Consider the following 16342-nt stretch of genomic DNA (forward strand, 5'->3'; position numbering starts at 1 on the left):
AATTACAATAGGCATGCCACAAATGCGCTGGCGGGTCATGCACACGACACTGGCCACCAGATTGACTGGGGCAATGCCTCCATCTTAGGAAAGAAACCTACAAGCCAAGCGCAGCAGAAACCTCTGTCCTCTGCCACGGTTTGAGCTTTAATACAGATCGCCCACCAGAAAAGAAAAAGATAATCTGTGTGGTTGAGCGTGCGGTAAGCCTGCTACCTATGAACGTCCGAGATGAAGCCCGCACTCGCGCCATTGGCGTTCTCTCGAAGTGGCGGCATAAGCCCCTCTTCTCTGTGGCTGAGAAACGAGCCTTACGCGACCTCAGAAGGAACCCGGAGATTGCCATCTTACCGGCAGACAAAGGGAATGCTACCGTCCTGCTCAACCGCAGTGAATACAATGACAAGATGATCGGTTTACTGAACGACGGCACCTACTTGTCTGTACCACGCGATCCTACGGCCAGATTGCAAACAAAATTGCAAGAACTGCTGGCGGGCCTATTTAAGCTCGTGCCCCCAGATAACAAGAAGCTTTACTACCGGCTCCTATGCACAAATGGTTCGGCTCCTGCTATATACGGTCTACAGAAGATCCACAAGCCTGGAGTCCCCCTACGCCCGATAGTGGACTTCACAAGGTCGCCACTGTATCGACTTTCGGGGTACCTCCACGAAGTGTTCAGCCCTTTATCCGGAAAGACTAGGACGTACATCGGGAAATCTACAAATTTTGTTCAGAAACTGCATGACTTGGAATTGGACGCAGAGGACGTAATGGTCTCCTTCGACGTCACGGCACTCTTCACCAGTGTCCCGGTTGACCTAGCCGTTTCCACGTGCGAGGAAGCGTTGGAGAAGGACCGCAATCTGGCAAGTCGTACGCCCTTCGACGTTCCAGAGCTGAGCACACCGCTACGGTTCTGCCTAGGCAATACGTATTTTTCATTTAATTCAAAGTTCTACAGGCAGACCCAAGGCACTGCGATGGGCGCTTCCATATCGGTCACCACAGCAGACCTCGTCATGGAAGCACTAGAGGACAAGGTATTGAATGCTTTCACTCCAGCACCCAAGGTCTTCTACCGGTATGTCGACGACTGTTTTTGCATATTAAGGAAAGAGGACGCGTCGCGGTTTCTACATGAACTAAACAGTGTCGAACCAAGCTTGAAGTCACGGCCGAGTTTGAGCAAGAAAACCGCCTTCCCTTTTTGGATGTCCTGGTCGAGCGGAGAGACAATCGCCTTTCGTTCTCTGTGTACAGAAAGCCTACGCACACAGCCCAGTACTTAAATTTTCATTCAAATCATCCAGTTGCGCACAAAGCCTCCGTCGTCACATCACTGACCAAACGTGCGACACGTGTCTGCAAAAGCCAAGAAGATCAAGAAAAGGAGTTAAAAAGAGTGCACGAAGAACTGTCAGCCAACGGTTATCCGAGCCGCTTCATATCAAAGATACAAGAACGAGCTGCACATCCAGCTACCACTGATTGTAGGACGTATCGAACACGAGCAGGCATTCCATACATGCCTGGTATCAGCGAAGCGTTGTCTCGTGTGTTCTCAAAATACGACTTACGCGTGGCCCACATGCCTGTCAGCAAGCTGCGGAATCAGCTAATGAATGTGAAAGACCGACTACCAAATGAGCAGTTTCCAGGAGTCGTCTACAAAATACCATGCCTGAACTGCAATCATGCCTACATCGGTGAGACAGAGAAGTTCTCAAGACGCATAAAGGACCACCAACGTGATGTGAAAAACAAAAAGCATGCCACAAATGCGCTGGCGGGTCATGCACACGACACTGGCCACCAGATTGACTGGGGCAATGCCTCCATCTTATCTAAGGAAAGAAACCTGACGACGCGCCTTCTGCTGGAATCGCTATTCATCCAAACAACACAAGCAACATTAAACAAGAACGCTGGCCCCATGCCAGGCATCTACGCCCGATCTTTACGTTACATTCTTCGGATATAAATTCGCCACCGCTCTTGTCCTGCTCACTGTGAACAAGAAACCCGTACGGGTTTCGAAACGTCTTTCTTTTTTCGACCATGGTCAGTGACTGCTACTTCACTTCATTGCATCACCATGCCTGACCAGACGGATTTCCGTCGAACTCTTGACTACATGAACTTTCGGAGCATTTACGGACAAGACGTGGTCACCAAGATTCGTCGCTTTGTTTCACTAACTTCAAGAGTCGCAGCCTTCAAGACCCATCTAGACTTCAACCTGACATGCAGGTGGGAGAACCTGGTACCCAAGTCTCTCCGTCTCAAAACTCCCGTCCACTCCGTCTGGGGCCACCAGATCAATCAACACGCCGAAAGAAAACTGGTACTTGCACGTGTTCAGGAATGCCGGCAGAAGATAAAGCGCCTCGAGACCGACTCGTTTTTCGCGCGGAGACAGCTCGAATACATTGTCCAAGAGCGCTTTCCAGACGTACAACTGCACGCCAACTACACGGCAGCAGTAAGAGAACGGCATTGCAAGGCATCGCATGAGAAGAAGATTGATGCTCTTCGGATTCCAAGGAAAGAGAACAAAAGACAGGTTGTGGTGAGCCTCTCCTCCTACAAGCCAAGCGCAGCAGAAACCTCTGTCCTCTGCCGCGGTTTGAGCTTTAATACAGATCGCCCACCAGAAAAGAAAAAGGTAATCTGTGCGGTTGAGCGTGCGGTAAGCCTGCTACCTATGAACGTCCGAGATGAAGCCCGCACTCGCGCCATTGGCGTTCTCTCGAAGTGGCGGCATAAGCCCCTCTTCTCTGTGGCTGAGAAACGAGCCATACGCGACCTCAGAAGGAACCCGGAGATTGCCATCTTACCGGCAGACAAAGGGAATGCTACCGTCCTGCTCAACCGCAGTGAATACAATGACAAGATGATCGGTTTACTGAACGACGGCACCTACTTGTCTGTACCACGCGATCCTACGGCCAGATTGCAAACAAAATTGCAAGAACTGCTGGCGGGCCTATTTAAGCTCGTGCCCCCAGATAACAAGAAGCTTTACTACCGCCTCCTATGCACAAATGGTTCGGCTCCTGCTATATACGGTCTACAGAAGATCCACAAGCCTGGAGTCCCCCTACGCCCGATAGTGGACATCACAAGGTCGCCACTGTATCGACTTTCGGGGTACCTCCACGAAGTGTTCAGCCCTTTATCCGAAAAGACTAGGACGTACATCGGGAAATCTTCAAATTTTGTTCAGAAACTGCATGACTTGGAATTGGACGCAGAGGACGTAATGGTCTCCTTCGACGTCACGGCACTCTTCATCAGTGTCCCGGTTGACCTAGCCGTTTCCACGTGCGAGGAAGCGTTGGAGAAGGACCGCAATCTGGCAAGTCGTACGCCCTTCGACGTTCCAGAGCTGAGCACACTGCTACGGTTCTGCCTAAGCAATACGTATTTTTTCTTTAATTCAAAGTTCTACAGACAGACCCAAGGCACTAGTGCGATGGGCGCTTCCAAATTGGTCACCACAGCAAACCTCGTCATGGAAGCACTAGAGGGCAAGGTATTGAATGCTTTCACTCCAGCACACAAGGTCTTCTACCGGTATGTCGACGACTGTTTTTGCATATTAAGGAAAGAGGACGCGTCGCGGTTTCTACATGAATTAAACAGTGTCGAACCAAGCTTGAAGTTCACGGCCGAGTTTGAGCAAGAAAACCGCCTTCCCTTCTTGGATGTCCTGGTCGAGCGGAGGGACAATCGCCTTTCGTTCTCTGTGTACAGAAAGCCTACGCACACAGCCCAGAACTTAAATTTTCATTCAAATCATCCAGTTGCGCACAAAGCATTCGTCGTCACATCACTGACCAAACGTGCGACACGTGTCTGCAAAAGCCAAGAAGATCAAGAAAAGGAGTTAAAGTGCACGAAGAGCTGTCAGCCAACGGTTATCCAAGCCGCTTCATATCAAAGATACAAGAACGAGCTGCACATCCAGCTACCACTGATTGTAGGACGTATCGAACACGAGCAGGCACTCCATACATGCCTGGTATCAGCGAAGCGTTGTCTCGTGTGTACTCAAAATACGACTTGCGCGTGGCCCACATGCCTGTCAGCAAGCTGCGAAATCAGCTAATGAATGTGAAAGACCGACTACCAAATGAGCAGTTTCCAGGAGTCGTCTACAAAATACCATGCCTGAACTGCAATCATGCCTACATCGGTGAGACAGGGAAGTTCTCAAGACGCATAAAGGACCACCAACGTGATGTGAAAAACGAAAAGCATGCCACAAATGCGCTGGCGGGTCATGCACACGACACTGGCCACCAGATTGACTGGGGCAATGCCTCCATCTTATCTAAGGAAAGAAACCTGACGACGCGCCTTCTGCTGGAATCGCTATTCATCCAAACAACACAAGCAACATTAAACAAGAACGCTGGCCACATGCCAGGCATCTACGCCCGATCTTTACGTCACATTCTCCGGATATAAATTCGCCACCGCTCTTGTCCTGCTCACTGTGAACAAGAAACCCGTACGGGTTTCGAAACGTCTTTCTTTTTTCGACTATGGTCAGTGACTGCAACTTCACTTCATTGCATCACCATGCCTGACCAGACGGATTTCCGTCGAACTCTTGACTACACGACTATAGGTATGAAGTGGTAAGAGGGATCTGGAAAGGGTTGATGGTCCCTAGCCTGACCTTCGGTAATGCGGTCCTGTGTATGAGGCCAGATGTTCAAGCAAGGCTAGAAATTAAACAACGGGGAGTAGGGGGGGGGGGGGGGGGGTTAGCTTTGGGAGCACACGGCAATACACCAAATACAGCCATTGTACATGACTGAAATAAATGCAAAATGCAATGCAAAATGCAAAAATGCATATGGGATGGACGTCTTTCGAGAGCAGAGAGGCTAGCATAAGATAGCATTTGAGGAACGATTGAGAAAGATGGAGGAAAAGCAGTGGGCTAGGAAAGTTTTCAGATACCTGTATATAAAGAATGTTGACACGAAATGGAGAAAGCGAACTAGAAAATTGACAAGCAAATATCTGGACGGCAGTAAGGGGGCAAATCAGCAATTATCGGTTAAGAAAAAGGTTAAAGAAACAGAGAGAGCTCTGTGGAAAACAGGGATGCTGACGAAATCGACACTGGAACATACCAGACCTTTAAACAGGAAATTGTCAAAGAAAATATCTATGATAATCCGCCTTTTTCATTTTCCTGTGCTGCCACCTCGCGTAGAAAGCTGAAAGCTCATTGGTAGGGTACTGCGCGCCCATCCCTGCCGGACTGAGTGCCGCTCTGGAGCACGTTTTGTTTGAATCAGTCGATGATGGCGTGTCCTTGGCAGCACCTGGTACCTGGAGGATTTCTAGGGTTGACTGATGGCTGGGTGCGAAGTCCGAGGCAGGCTGCTGTGCCCACTGAAGAGCAAATTCTTCAGTATCTCCAATCATCCGGCATGCGATGCGATCGCCAGCTGAGCAAGGGCCGCCGCTTCAGAGATGAAGGCTACATTCGGAACATAATGTTCAATGAAATATCCCCGGTCAGTGAGGTTGGCGTTTTTCGCTGTATATGCCTGCCATCCATGAAAGGTGGATACTACATCGTGCACGCCGTAGCAGAGAAAACGACTGGGGACATCACCGAGGCTCACTGCCATTGTCCGGCCGGGTAAGTGAATTTTCCTGGTATCGTATGGTCATTGCCGACTAGGAATTTGCTTCTGCTTAATTTGCAATCTACATTATTTGCATCATTTCGCATTTGTTGGCGGTAGTGCTGTTTAGCTTTATCAAATCGTGCCGAGCCTAGTTGCATGGAGGCCGATCTGCATACAGTCGTCGCGATACTGAATGTGCAGCCCCGTATGTGCTTGCTGCTGTGCGATTCCAGTTTGCAGTGTTTTAATATAGGAACTGATGAAATGGCCACATTTTTCCCTCGAGTGTCCGCTATTTTTCTTCCTTTCAACAGTCCGCCCGTCCGTACGGATGTGCGCGCTGCAAAACTTTTGGAGATAACTTAAATATGCCCGATTCATGCAGTTTTTGCCCTACTGGGATACAGACCTAAACCCATTTTTGGTAACGAAATGGAAGCGTGAGGCGCAGTATACAGCTCGGCTACCGCCGCAGTGCACCTTTGCTTATTTCTGCAAAAACGGTTGCCTGCGATGAGCGCACGCCACGATATTGATACGTGGACTTAAACGTCTGACACAAGGGCTGTGCGGGACGCTGCAGTGGAGGGCTCCGTATTAATATATGCGAGCTGGAATTACTTCACGTGCACTGACATACACAGCACACGAGTGCTTTTGTATTTCGCCTCCACTGAAATGCGGCTGTCGTGGTCTGCATCGAAACCGCGATCTTGAGATCAGCGACCGGACGCCAAAGCCACCACGGCGAGTGAGCGTAGGTAAGCGATGTCTTCACAGCAGGAAAGCATTGCGCACAAACAAAGAACAGAATGACACACCGATAGGCACGATGGATGATGCATGAACCACGAAAAAACTTTTTTTTTTGCCACATCGCTGAAAGAGGAACCAGAAGGGGCGAGAGTAAACTATGAAAAAGTCTTCTTCATTGATGACAGAGGGAGAACTAAAACGAAAGGAAAGAGGGTGATAGCAGTTAATGCGGAAAATTGGGTCATCAGCTCAAATATCAAAGGTTTCAAGTTCATGCCAGTGTTCAGTACACCGGAGCTGTACTGTTCACCACGTGCTCATCATTTTCAAGAGCTTTGACCTCGATGCCAACCAAACGCTGTGGTTACTACAAGGGTTCATAAGTGAACTTCCCGACATTACAGTAGCTGACAGGCCACTCCCGCTGACCGCCACAAGTGGCAGCTGCATCTACTGCATTTTCGCTTGATTCATAGCTGTGGCTAAATAAGTTATGTGGCTAGTTATGTTTACTGAGTGCGTGGTTTGTATGCATGCAACAAAAGACGGTTTCTGGTAGAGATCTGAGCATGTCCCGAGGCATTTGGAGTTCACTACAGAGCAAAAATGCTCGAAGGCCAAACGTTTGCAGAATCTTGTTACATTCATCGACTATAGTGTTCAACCTTAAAAGGAAATTTCTGTCACTCATGCTAGTGTCTGCGGTTTCGTGGATACCTCAAACAGCATATTAACGCCCTCACAGTTACACTTGCACCTTATAAACCAAACGTATAAGTTGTTGCATTAGTATACTTGTGCGGTCAGGAATGGTATCCATAAACAGTGCTTGATGTAGGCTATAAATTATATTTGTGCTGAAGCAGTATTTTCAAGACTAATGTGCTGCCTTAATGTATTTGCAGCTTAAGCGGAACTTGCCAGCACGTAGTAGGTTTGCTGCTGGCTGTAGTTGGTGCTGCTGCTGAACCAGAGCCGACATGTACAGATTTGCCCTGTGCTTGGATTGTGCCGTCTTCAGGTAATCAGTCATAGAAGTCACCAGAGTGCAACAAAAACGTGCTGATCACGCCATTTTCTTGTAGCCAAAAAGGTGGAAGTGGCCAAGCCCCTCAGTGACATCACTTTCAAGACAACCGATCCTAATGGAAGGCAAGGCTTCAAGCGCAAGAGGTCATACGACCCTTGCCCCAATGGAATGCCATCTGATGCTGGCTGCTTCAGACGGAAGCTGCAAAATGCTTTTCCTCGTGCACTGTGGCTCCGATACAACAAAGAAGCAACCGAACAGGTTTTCTTTCCTATGGTTTTGCAAATATTCGTGCAGATCATCACTTAAAGCTGCAACGTGTCATGTGGTGAATTATTTCATGACCAGCTTTTAACAGTCTGATGTAGTTGATTGAATCTGCAGTGAAAATCATTTTCATGGTTGGCAGAGTGGAACATCCATTATTTACATGACTTATTAGCTTTTTTTCTTTTAAGAAAGCAGGGTTCCTTATTTATGGTGATATTTGTTTTCAGCCTTCAGTTTCGCTCGAAGCAAATGAAAACGAGCAGCCCACAGCAGAGGTCACATCAGGTACGTTTATATTCATATGTGGTGACTGGTAGCCCAGCATTCAGGCACGCGTGGTTACACGCCATGGAAGCAAAAATGTGACAACCAGACAAGTTGAGACTTTTATTCTATGCACAGTTATAAACAAATATGCCACTTCATTATAACATCTAATGACAACAGAAATTAATATACATAGAAAAATTTTGGTACGCACTCCTTTGCTTCAGTGACTGATGGCTTCTTTCATATAGCTACCATGAAGAGCCCCTTGTTTCCCTTCCTTTGTCTGCCCATTAAACTTCTTGCAATATATTACCTATGTGAGAGAGAAGTTTTCCGTACATTTTTTTTTGTATGCAGCACTACCTCGATCTCCACCTCCCAAAAGTAAGGTGAACATGGTAAATGCAGCTGTATAGATTCCAGGAATCGATAGCATGGCAGACATGCACTTTTCTGCCTTTTGCTTTTCAGTGAGAGCAAGGTCTGGTTGCAGTATCACATATAGCATTGAGTAAGCAACTGAAGTGTATAGCCTGCTGCAGATGTTAGTCTCATTACTTGTTCATGCAAAATTTTAAAACCACTGGGGCAGCAAGTAGCAGATAACGTTATCTGTAGTAACGCATCATTTTGCTAGCAATGCCTATATGGGAAGCCTTTGTCAGAAGGAAGCGGCCCTAGGGAATTGCTTGTGAGCCACTCTGTATGGCTCGTCGTGTATTGCGAAGGGTCCAAATCTCTTGAAGCCGAGAAGACTTGTGTCCTTGCACCTCCAATACTTTGGAGTTCTTGCGAAGCTTTAACCATCCGATTACATGACTTAAAAGAGAACTCCTGAGGGTCTTTACATTTCAGAATGGCTGCACATGAGCTCTGCTTAAAACAGCAGTGTGTACGCAAAGAATATCCATATTTTTGTGTTGCTGTACAGTGCACATTTTGCATCAGCTCTTGTTTGTTTCTCTTTGCTGCAGCACACCAGGGTGTCCCAGCCCTCATGGACCTAATTAAAGAGCACTGCCAACTTACAGGGCCCGAATTTCTGGCTTACATTAAGCAAGCCTACACAGGAGAGGACATTTCTCAAATCGAGGAGAAAACAAAACTGCAGTCCCTCTCATCACAGTGGATGGTCTACAGGCGAGGCATGGTCACTGCGAGTAGAGCCCGTGCATGCCTAACGCGTACACGAAGCTTGGACAAGGAACCACGGCCTCACAACCTACGTGGGATTGTCAACCTAGTCCTACAGTCAGCAACATTCAAGAGCTCTGCCATGAACGAGGGACTTCGCAAAGAAGCAGAGGCCAAGGCTTTTTATATATCTAACCTTGAGAAAAGTGGCCATACTGCATCTATTGCAGATGTGGGACTCACCATATTCAGGGAAGTGCCTATAGTTGGGGCATCACCTGATGGTATAGTCACATTTAACTGTGAATGTTGTATGGGTACTGTTCGAGTACTTGAAGTGAAGTGCCCATTGCAATTGAAAAATTCATTTAAAGACTCGAATGAAAAGAAGCCAAAGCTGATATACCAAACTCAGATGAACGTCACAATGGGTATTCTGAATATTCCCGAGTGCGACTTCATTGTCTACTGCAACAAAGACGAAGTAGCAACAGTAACCATAAAATATGATGCCGCAGGATTTAATGAGTTCCTTCAGGCAGCACAAAAATTGTTTATCGAGTATCTGTACCCTGCACTGCAAAGTGAATGCACTTAATTGAATATGGATTAACTGCTTGCTTTATTGGAGTATAACCCTTTCACACGCCATTCTGTTTCCCTCAAAAACATATTTTTCCACGTAAATAGCATTTAGAGGTGATAAGAAAGACAGCTGGTTGGTTTTGCGGTGCCAAATCTTAGCAGTTAATTTTTTTATAGGGACGTGCAATATTTTGTGTGAAGTGTCATAATTCCGAAATCGTGACATCCAAACTTCGTGGCCTATCTGGAAAACACCTGAAGCAGCGTGAAATCAATTTCTACTTCAAAAATGTACATTACATTTGAAAATGTGCTAAAAAAACTGATTCTTCTACTCGGGGCATAATGAGTATGCATAAAAATGGCGAGCGACATGTTACCCCCTAACTGTTGCACGAAATGTTATTAACTCCATTCTCTTTTTCGCACAATAAACCACCTTATTTTAGTCATGAAAGAAGCGCAATTCACCCGAAACGAGGACATCAATGCTAGGTGCAGCACACTGCCAGAAAAACTTGCTAATTGTGTTTGTACACAATTGTGTACATAGCGTGTGAAAGGGTTAAAGCGACTGAACCATTCCGCACTTTTGTTGTATTAAACAAGCACTTGACATCTCTCAGAGGCACTGTTATGACTACTGCTTGACGCAGGTGTGAATGTGCACAATAGCAACATACAGGCACAGATGAGGAAACATCTGACAGTAATCTCTTAATGCCCTTTGTTGCGGTCATCTCTCTAGCAAAGCATGGTTTCAGTATCAAGCCTTCTGGATCCTCTCTTAGTCTGCATCAGTTAGTTAAACATGGCGCCCTCTCACAATTCTGAACTTGAATAGTGGAATGTGATAAAGCTTTTCTGCAAAACAAATTAACAGTATAACAATGAGTATATGACAGTGAATGTCCTTTATATAATGCAACAACACCCATCACCTGGGCAGCTTCAATGCCCTTGGAGCCAATGGTAGATCGTCCAGTGTCCCTCGGCACTTTTAAATGAATGCTCAACTTGATGGGGATCAACTCAGTGGTGGCAGCGAATCGCCATTAGAATTTCAAGGGCCCTCCTGTGAAAGTGTGCTTTCCAAGAGCCCGGCCACCCACCTTACAGCCCCGATCTGGCCACCAGTCATTTTTTTTTATTTTCGAACCTGAATAATTGCTTCCAGAAGACAAGGTTCGATGACTTGAACACATTTCAAACCTTGGTGGGTCGATGAGCAGCAACACGTTTTTTTTTGCAAGCTTTCTTTAGGCAAATGGGTACAGTGAATTAGTGTATGGGCACATTCTGTTGGGAAATAAATGTCTTTTCAAAATCCTGTTGTTTTCTTTATATGCGAGTAGCATAACTTTTCGATTCCACCCCGTAATATACAACACAATGCAGGTGCAGCACATACTGCAATGCGCACACAATATGCAATATTAACAGAGAATGTTCATTACGTGCAAAATTATCACAGATACTCTTACGTTGTAGGTTAGAATGAAAATGCGCAAGGAACGACAGCATAATACGCAACATCTATAGGTGTAGCACATAATACAGTTCGCACAACATATGACAGCAATATTAACAGGGAACATTTGTCAGGTGCACTGTTCTGGATATTCCTATTGCAGGGACGAGCGAAAGCACTTGACAAGGAAAAAAATAATACACAGTGCAATTCATAGTCTACTATTATTAACAGAAGGCTTGATGAACTCTTGAGAGTGGCTACTACCATGCAAAAGGAGAAAATAAAAAGCCTGTTCAAAACAACTAGGTACAACAATTGTAGTAGAGCATTATACAGCAAAAATGGTATAATACAATGGTAGAAATGGCTGTGGAACATAGAGTAACAGGGCAGTTCTGTAGAGAAAGCAAGCAGTGTCATGGTTGAGACATTGCTGAATAGCTCACATTGTTTCAAATCCGGCCTCTTAGAATCAGATTCCCAACACATTACATGGATTTCACAGATTACAAAAGTGAAAAAACACTCAGTTATGCAGCCACTGCACAAGGCAAGATGTCACAAAGTGTTTACCACAAAAGACCTGCAAAGGATGAATAGCAAGCAGAGCACTTTTCGGGCTAATTTGTAAAAAATGGCGGGTCTATATCGATGGACACTAGGTATTAAAACACTCATGCTGTGCGTGCAATGCCAGCCCTCCTTAAAGGACCCCCACCAGTGTCACTCATCATCGATGTGTTGCTTTGGAACATTAAACCTTGGCTTAGTTTATCCTCAAATTAATCTGTGTCAAAAACAATAAGTGCTCAAGAGATTTTTTAACTACCATACTAACACTTTCCTTTACAATAAGCATATTAACATATCAAATATTTTCTGCTGTCTTCAGCTTTGCGCACTGGGAAACTAGCATTCCCTAAAAGGCATTTTCAGATGCAAAGTAGGTTTTACCATAGATTTAAGGGCCCTATGTATATAGTGGAGGTGCCCACGAGCCAAATGTGACTTGAAAGAAGTAGTAGTTATTGGCGCACTTCCATAATAGGCGGCTGGAAGTTACACAGCAATGCACAAACCCTAAACAGACTACTTGCTATGTCCAGCATGTTTATCGGGATGGGCTTATCAAAGAAATGAAACTCCTTGATTCGCCTTATAACTCTTTCTACATGAATGCGGGCACTCGCAACCTTTCTTGTTGTTCTCACCTCTTCAACAGAAAACTGAGGTGCTCTTTTGAAGGGAGGCATGTAAAGTGTTACACCTGCAGGAAGGCTGCTTTCTAAGCGAAAGCCCTTGTCAGCCATCACTCCATCTCCTGGCTGCAAGAGTTCAAGCAAACCGCTTGTAACAACAATTTCTGTGTCGCTTACGTGACCTCCCCAGAGGTCAGGGATGAAGGATACATAGCCGTCTGGCGTAACTCCTATTAGTGCCTTAAATGTGTTGTAGTGCTTGTAAGAAGAAAACGTCTGCTTTTGGGCACCGAGGCGAGACGGCTTCTGAATTCTGACTTCAGTGCAATCCAGCACAATCCTGGTCTCGGGAAACGGCCTGAATGCCTCTGGCATATTTTGTTTTATCTGCTCCAGTGTGGGAAAGCTGTTCAGTGAGGTCAGTTCCTTGTCTAGAAAGTTCACCCATGTGCAAAATGTCCTACTCACTGTGGACTCGGAAACTCCAAAGTTTCTGGCTATTTCTTTTGTGCATGTTCCCGTGCGCAGTCGGTATAGCACCATAAAAAGCTCCTCTTTTTTTGTCAGCTGTTTGTCTCCATGTTCACTTCTATTTCCTTCCCTTTTTTTTCTGCACAGTCCCAGTACTGCATTATGTTTGCATTATTCAGAACATGATTGTACAAGGCATCAAACAGTCCTCTATTTGCAAGACCAGTATAGAACTTGAATGAAGTTGGGTCAATGTTGTCAACAGAGAGTGTCCGCCTTTCCAGTTTTTTATATTTAACTTTCCATTTTTGTACTTCCTTTTTAAGAGCTAGGTTTTCTTGAAGTAGTGTTGCGCTACTTTGAGGGCACCTTTCTTCTGACGCCTGTATGTCATTGATGTCGCTTGTCTCTGTTGCTGCCGTCTGCAGAAGCAGCAGGCCATGCGCAGCATCACACTCATTTTGGCCTGCAAGCAATAGTTTACCAAATGCAGCTTATATGAACTACACAAAGCACACCACTGCACCCTTTACAAATTAGAAACCACTAACTTCTGTTTGAAGAAGCGCCAGCTGCCGCATAATCAGAAGACTGTTGGCTCTGAGTACCTAAAAAAGAAAAGCCCAACGTGTTAATAAAGCTGCCAACCAGGCAATGTCACTTTGGTTACAGAGCACAAACCATGCAAGTCTCCTTCACTGTCACCATCCATGTCCATGTCGTCATCTGGAGAAATAACAAGTCATGAACAATACTGAGCTTAACACAGCTGCAAAGCTAATACAACTAAACCTACCTCCACCGCCCTGTACTGCAGAAGCAAGAGTGCCAGATGGTATGCTACCTAAAAAAAATGAAGGCCTGGATTGATAATAATGAAGGTGCTATGAGGGGACACAACAGCGAAAGAATAAAGATGTCACGGAAGAAGCGTGTACCAAGAAACCCATGCAGCAGATGCATCCTACCGCGGCACTAGTGCTGTGATACCAAGTAGTGAATGCGACAGCACAAAACCCATGCACAAGTCTAATCAACTGAGCGTGGAAGACAGTCGGCACACAACGCGTCATGCAATATTTGGGACATGTTTACGCAGTAGTAAACTGCTCACGGCAGCTTTAATGTGACAATCTTAGTACTTAACTGAAGTAATAAGCTTTGAGTGAGACCACGGTAACAGCACTATCCTAACAGTTTTTTTATTACTATCTCGACTGCATTACGCGGATATGCGTGTCATATCTGGACAGGTTTATAACATAACGATTCTGCTCAACGCTTAATCGATGGCACGGCTCAATGCGTGGCCGCCGCGCCTGCTGAGGCACGGGTGCGCATGCCATGAAAACAAAAGGACAGGCAAGCACAACGGGCTGCACGAATAGGTGCATTGGCTGTCATGCTTGCGATATGTGCAGGCGTGCCCGAGCTGTGGCCGGCTCAGCTAGCGATGCGAAGTTTTCATGCAAGCGGCAACAGTTTTCGCAAGCAATCGTTGTGCTCAAGCGCTGCCGAATAGCTACACGAGCTATAAAAGCACAAGCGTACTCGCAACAAAGAAGCTCTGCTATCATTTCACTGTATTTTCTCACAGCACACCGCTACCTAGGTTAAACAAGCATGCGCGTCCATAAAGACGAGGGCGAGAGGCGCACATAAAGCCATCCTGGTGATACCACGCACAGCTCTTCATGGATGCGAACACACGAAACGCACCTTCTTCTTCTTCTTCTTCTCCTCAAGTAATATGGCACATACCCACGTGGGGGGATTGGCCAAGGTATAGGGTAGAATGCCAATGAAGCATTTGCGCGGGGAAGGAAACGTCAGAAGACTGAATCAAGATAAAAAAAATTGGGAAAAATAAAATGAATTCAAGAGGTATGAGTCATCCGGAATAGAATCAATGTAGCCTTTTTTGGACATGCGAAAGAATTTTGTGTATAGCTAACAGGATAATCGATTAGTTGCACTTATGTAATCGTGAAGGTAGCCGCATACACTGCTTAACGGGAATCCCTTGGCACTCGCACCGAACGATAGAAGAACTGTAAGAGACAGAGGCAGTCCTAGTCTCGAAAGAGGAACCTCCAGATATTGCTTTCTCTGAACCGCGAACCGCCGGCAAGAGAGGAGAAAATGATCGATTGATTCAACTTGCCCACATGATACACAAAGGTTTGTCGCAGCGAACCCGCACCTGCATAAGTACAAGTTTAAGTGAGGGATTCTACATCGCAGGAGCGTCATGGACACTTCACAAAGCCTTGACTTACACCACCGGATATTCCATGGGTACTTTAGGTGTTGAAAGTCCACGGTATTCAGCAACGGATCACTCAAAGTGGCTGAAATATGTTGGACGCACCTTGCTCTCGTAGCTTCTTTTTCTTTGTCCGCTCCATCGCGCGTTGAAAGCGGATCACAGCACTTGCCCGTTTTGCATTCTTGCATGAGAAAGAAAAAAGCGATGGAACGAAGTCTGGGTGCCGCGGTGACATCCGAGGCCTCCCTGTCCATGAACAAAACAATTCGTGATAGACTGCACACGCATTTAAACACAGTACCTCGTCCGTACCTGTCTCAAAGTGATTCCCACACAGTCTTGAACCGCTTGACGGTGCCCAAGGGCGGCCATGATCGTCGAGCCGGCGAACTGCTTTTATCCACGCTTCGCGTCGTCTGTGGTCCCGGGAAGCGTTCGGAAAGCGAAAAAATCCAAGTTTGCTTCCCTTTTCATATTGGGCATTGCAGCCGTATGCAACACATGTCGTAGGCATCGCCAAATGCGTCGCGCTGAACGCCCGACAGCTGCAGCAACGCACCCCGCCAACGCTGACTCTGCGCAGGAAGCGGTTTGTTTACACTACCAATATGTTTCGCGACACCGCCGCCAGGGGATACGCGCATGCGCAGTCGCGTCGTGAAAAAGGCGGATTGTAGGGGAAGCTCTTTGTTGTTTGAGGCCAGGACTGGAGTTTTGGGGACTAAGACATATAGAGTCAGGTACCATGAGATAGACACTTTGTGCATTGCGTGCGGAGAGGAGGAAACTGCTGAACACTTCATACTTTTCTGTAAAGGGCTTCACCCTACAGTGGAAAGCAGCGGGGCTGACTTACTCAAGGCATTGAAGCTTAGGGATAGTGAAGGGAAAGTGGATTTTAAGAGGTTAGAAGTAACCAAGCGAAGGTTATACGATTGTTGGCTAAAAGCAAGACAGGAGTAAAATTTCACAAGGCATGGCTAGTTGGCTTGAGCCACCGCCCGATTTAAAGGGTTCAGCCGTATCCATCCATCCTGAACACTTGATACTTTCCTGTAAAGGGCATCACCCTACAGTGGAAAGCAGCTGCAAGGCATCGGGGTTTACCTACAGTGAAGGGAAAGTAGATTTTAAGCGGGTAGAAGTAACCAAGCGGAGGTTATCTGATTGGTGGCTAAAATAAAGAGAAGAGTAAAATTTCATGTCATGGCTAGGTGGCTT

At 46.3% G+C, this 16342-nt stretch overlaps 2 protein-coding genes across 3 annotated transcripts; one reads left to right on the forward strand and one right to left on the reverse strand.

Moving 5' to 3' along the window:
- Positions 1 to 5253: 5253 nt before the first annotated feature.
- On the forward strand, positions 5254 to 12853 carry LOC144132251 (uncharacterized). The gene is made up of 5 exons (XM_077664507.1): positions 5254 to 5674; positions 7325 to 7440; positions 7505 to 7710; positions 7947 to 8004; positions 8964 to 12853. Exons 1-5 carry the CDS (start codon positions 5328 to 5330, stop codon positions 9719 to 9721), a joined length of 1485 nt encoding a protein of 494 aa, XP_077520633.1. The 5' UTR covers positions 5254 to 5327; the 3' UTR covers positions 9722 to 12853.
- Positions 12854 to 12929: 76 nt separating this feature from the next.
- LOC144132252 (uncharacterized) lies at positions 12930 to 15942 on the reverse strand. 2 transcript variants are annotated; one of them, XM_077664509.1, is made up of 6 exons: positions 15434 to 15942; positions 15224 to 15367; positions 13649 to 13696; positions 13534 to 13578; positions 13404 to 13460; positions 12930 to 13318 (listed from the first exon to the last, which is right to left on the reverse strand). In XM_077664509.1, the coding sequence occupies exons 1-6, from the start codon at positions 15633 to 15635 to the stop codon at positions 12945 to 12947; spliced, it is 870 nt and encodes a 289-aa protein (XP_077520635.1). In that variant the 5' UTR covers positions 15636 to 15942; the 3' UTR covers positions 12930 to 12944. The 2 variants fall into 2 exon arrangements, with proteins under 2 accessions (XP_077520635.1, XP_077520634.1); XM_077664508.1 differs by having other exon boundaries at positions 15224 to 15942.
- Between the last annotated feature and the right edge of the window lie 400 nt (positions 15943 to 16342).

Source organism: Amblyomma americanum, chromosome 5, assembly GCF_052857255.1.
Source record: "Amblyomma americanum isolate KBUSLIRL-KWMA chromosome 5, ASM5285725v1, whole genome shotgun sequence".
In the NCBI taxonomy this organism is placed as follows: domain Eukaryota; kingdom Metazoa; phylum Arthropoda; class Arachnida; order Ixodida; family Ixodidae; genus Amblyomma; species Amblyomma americanum.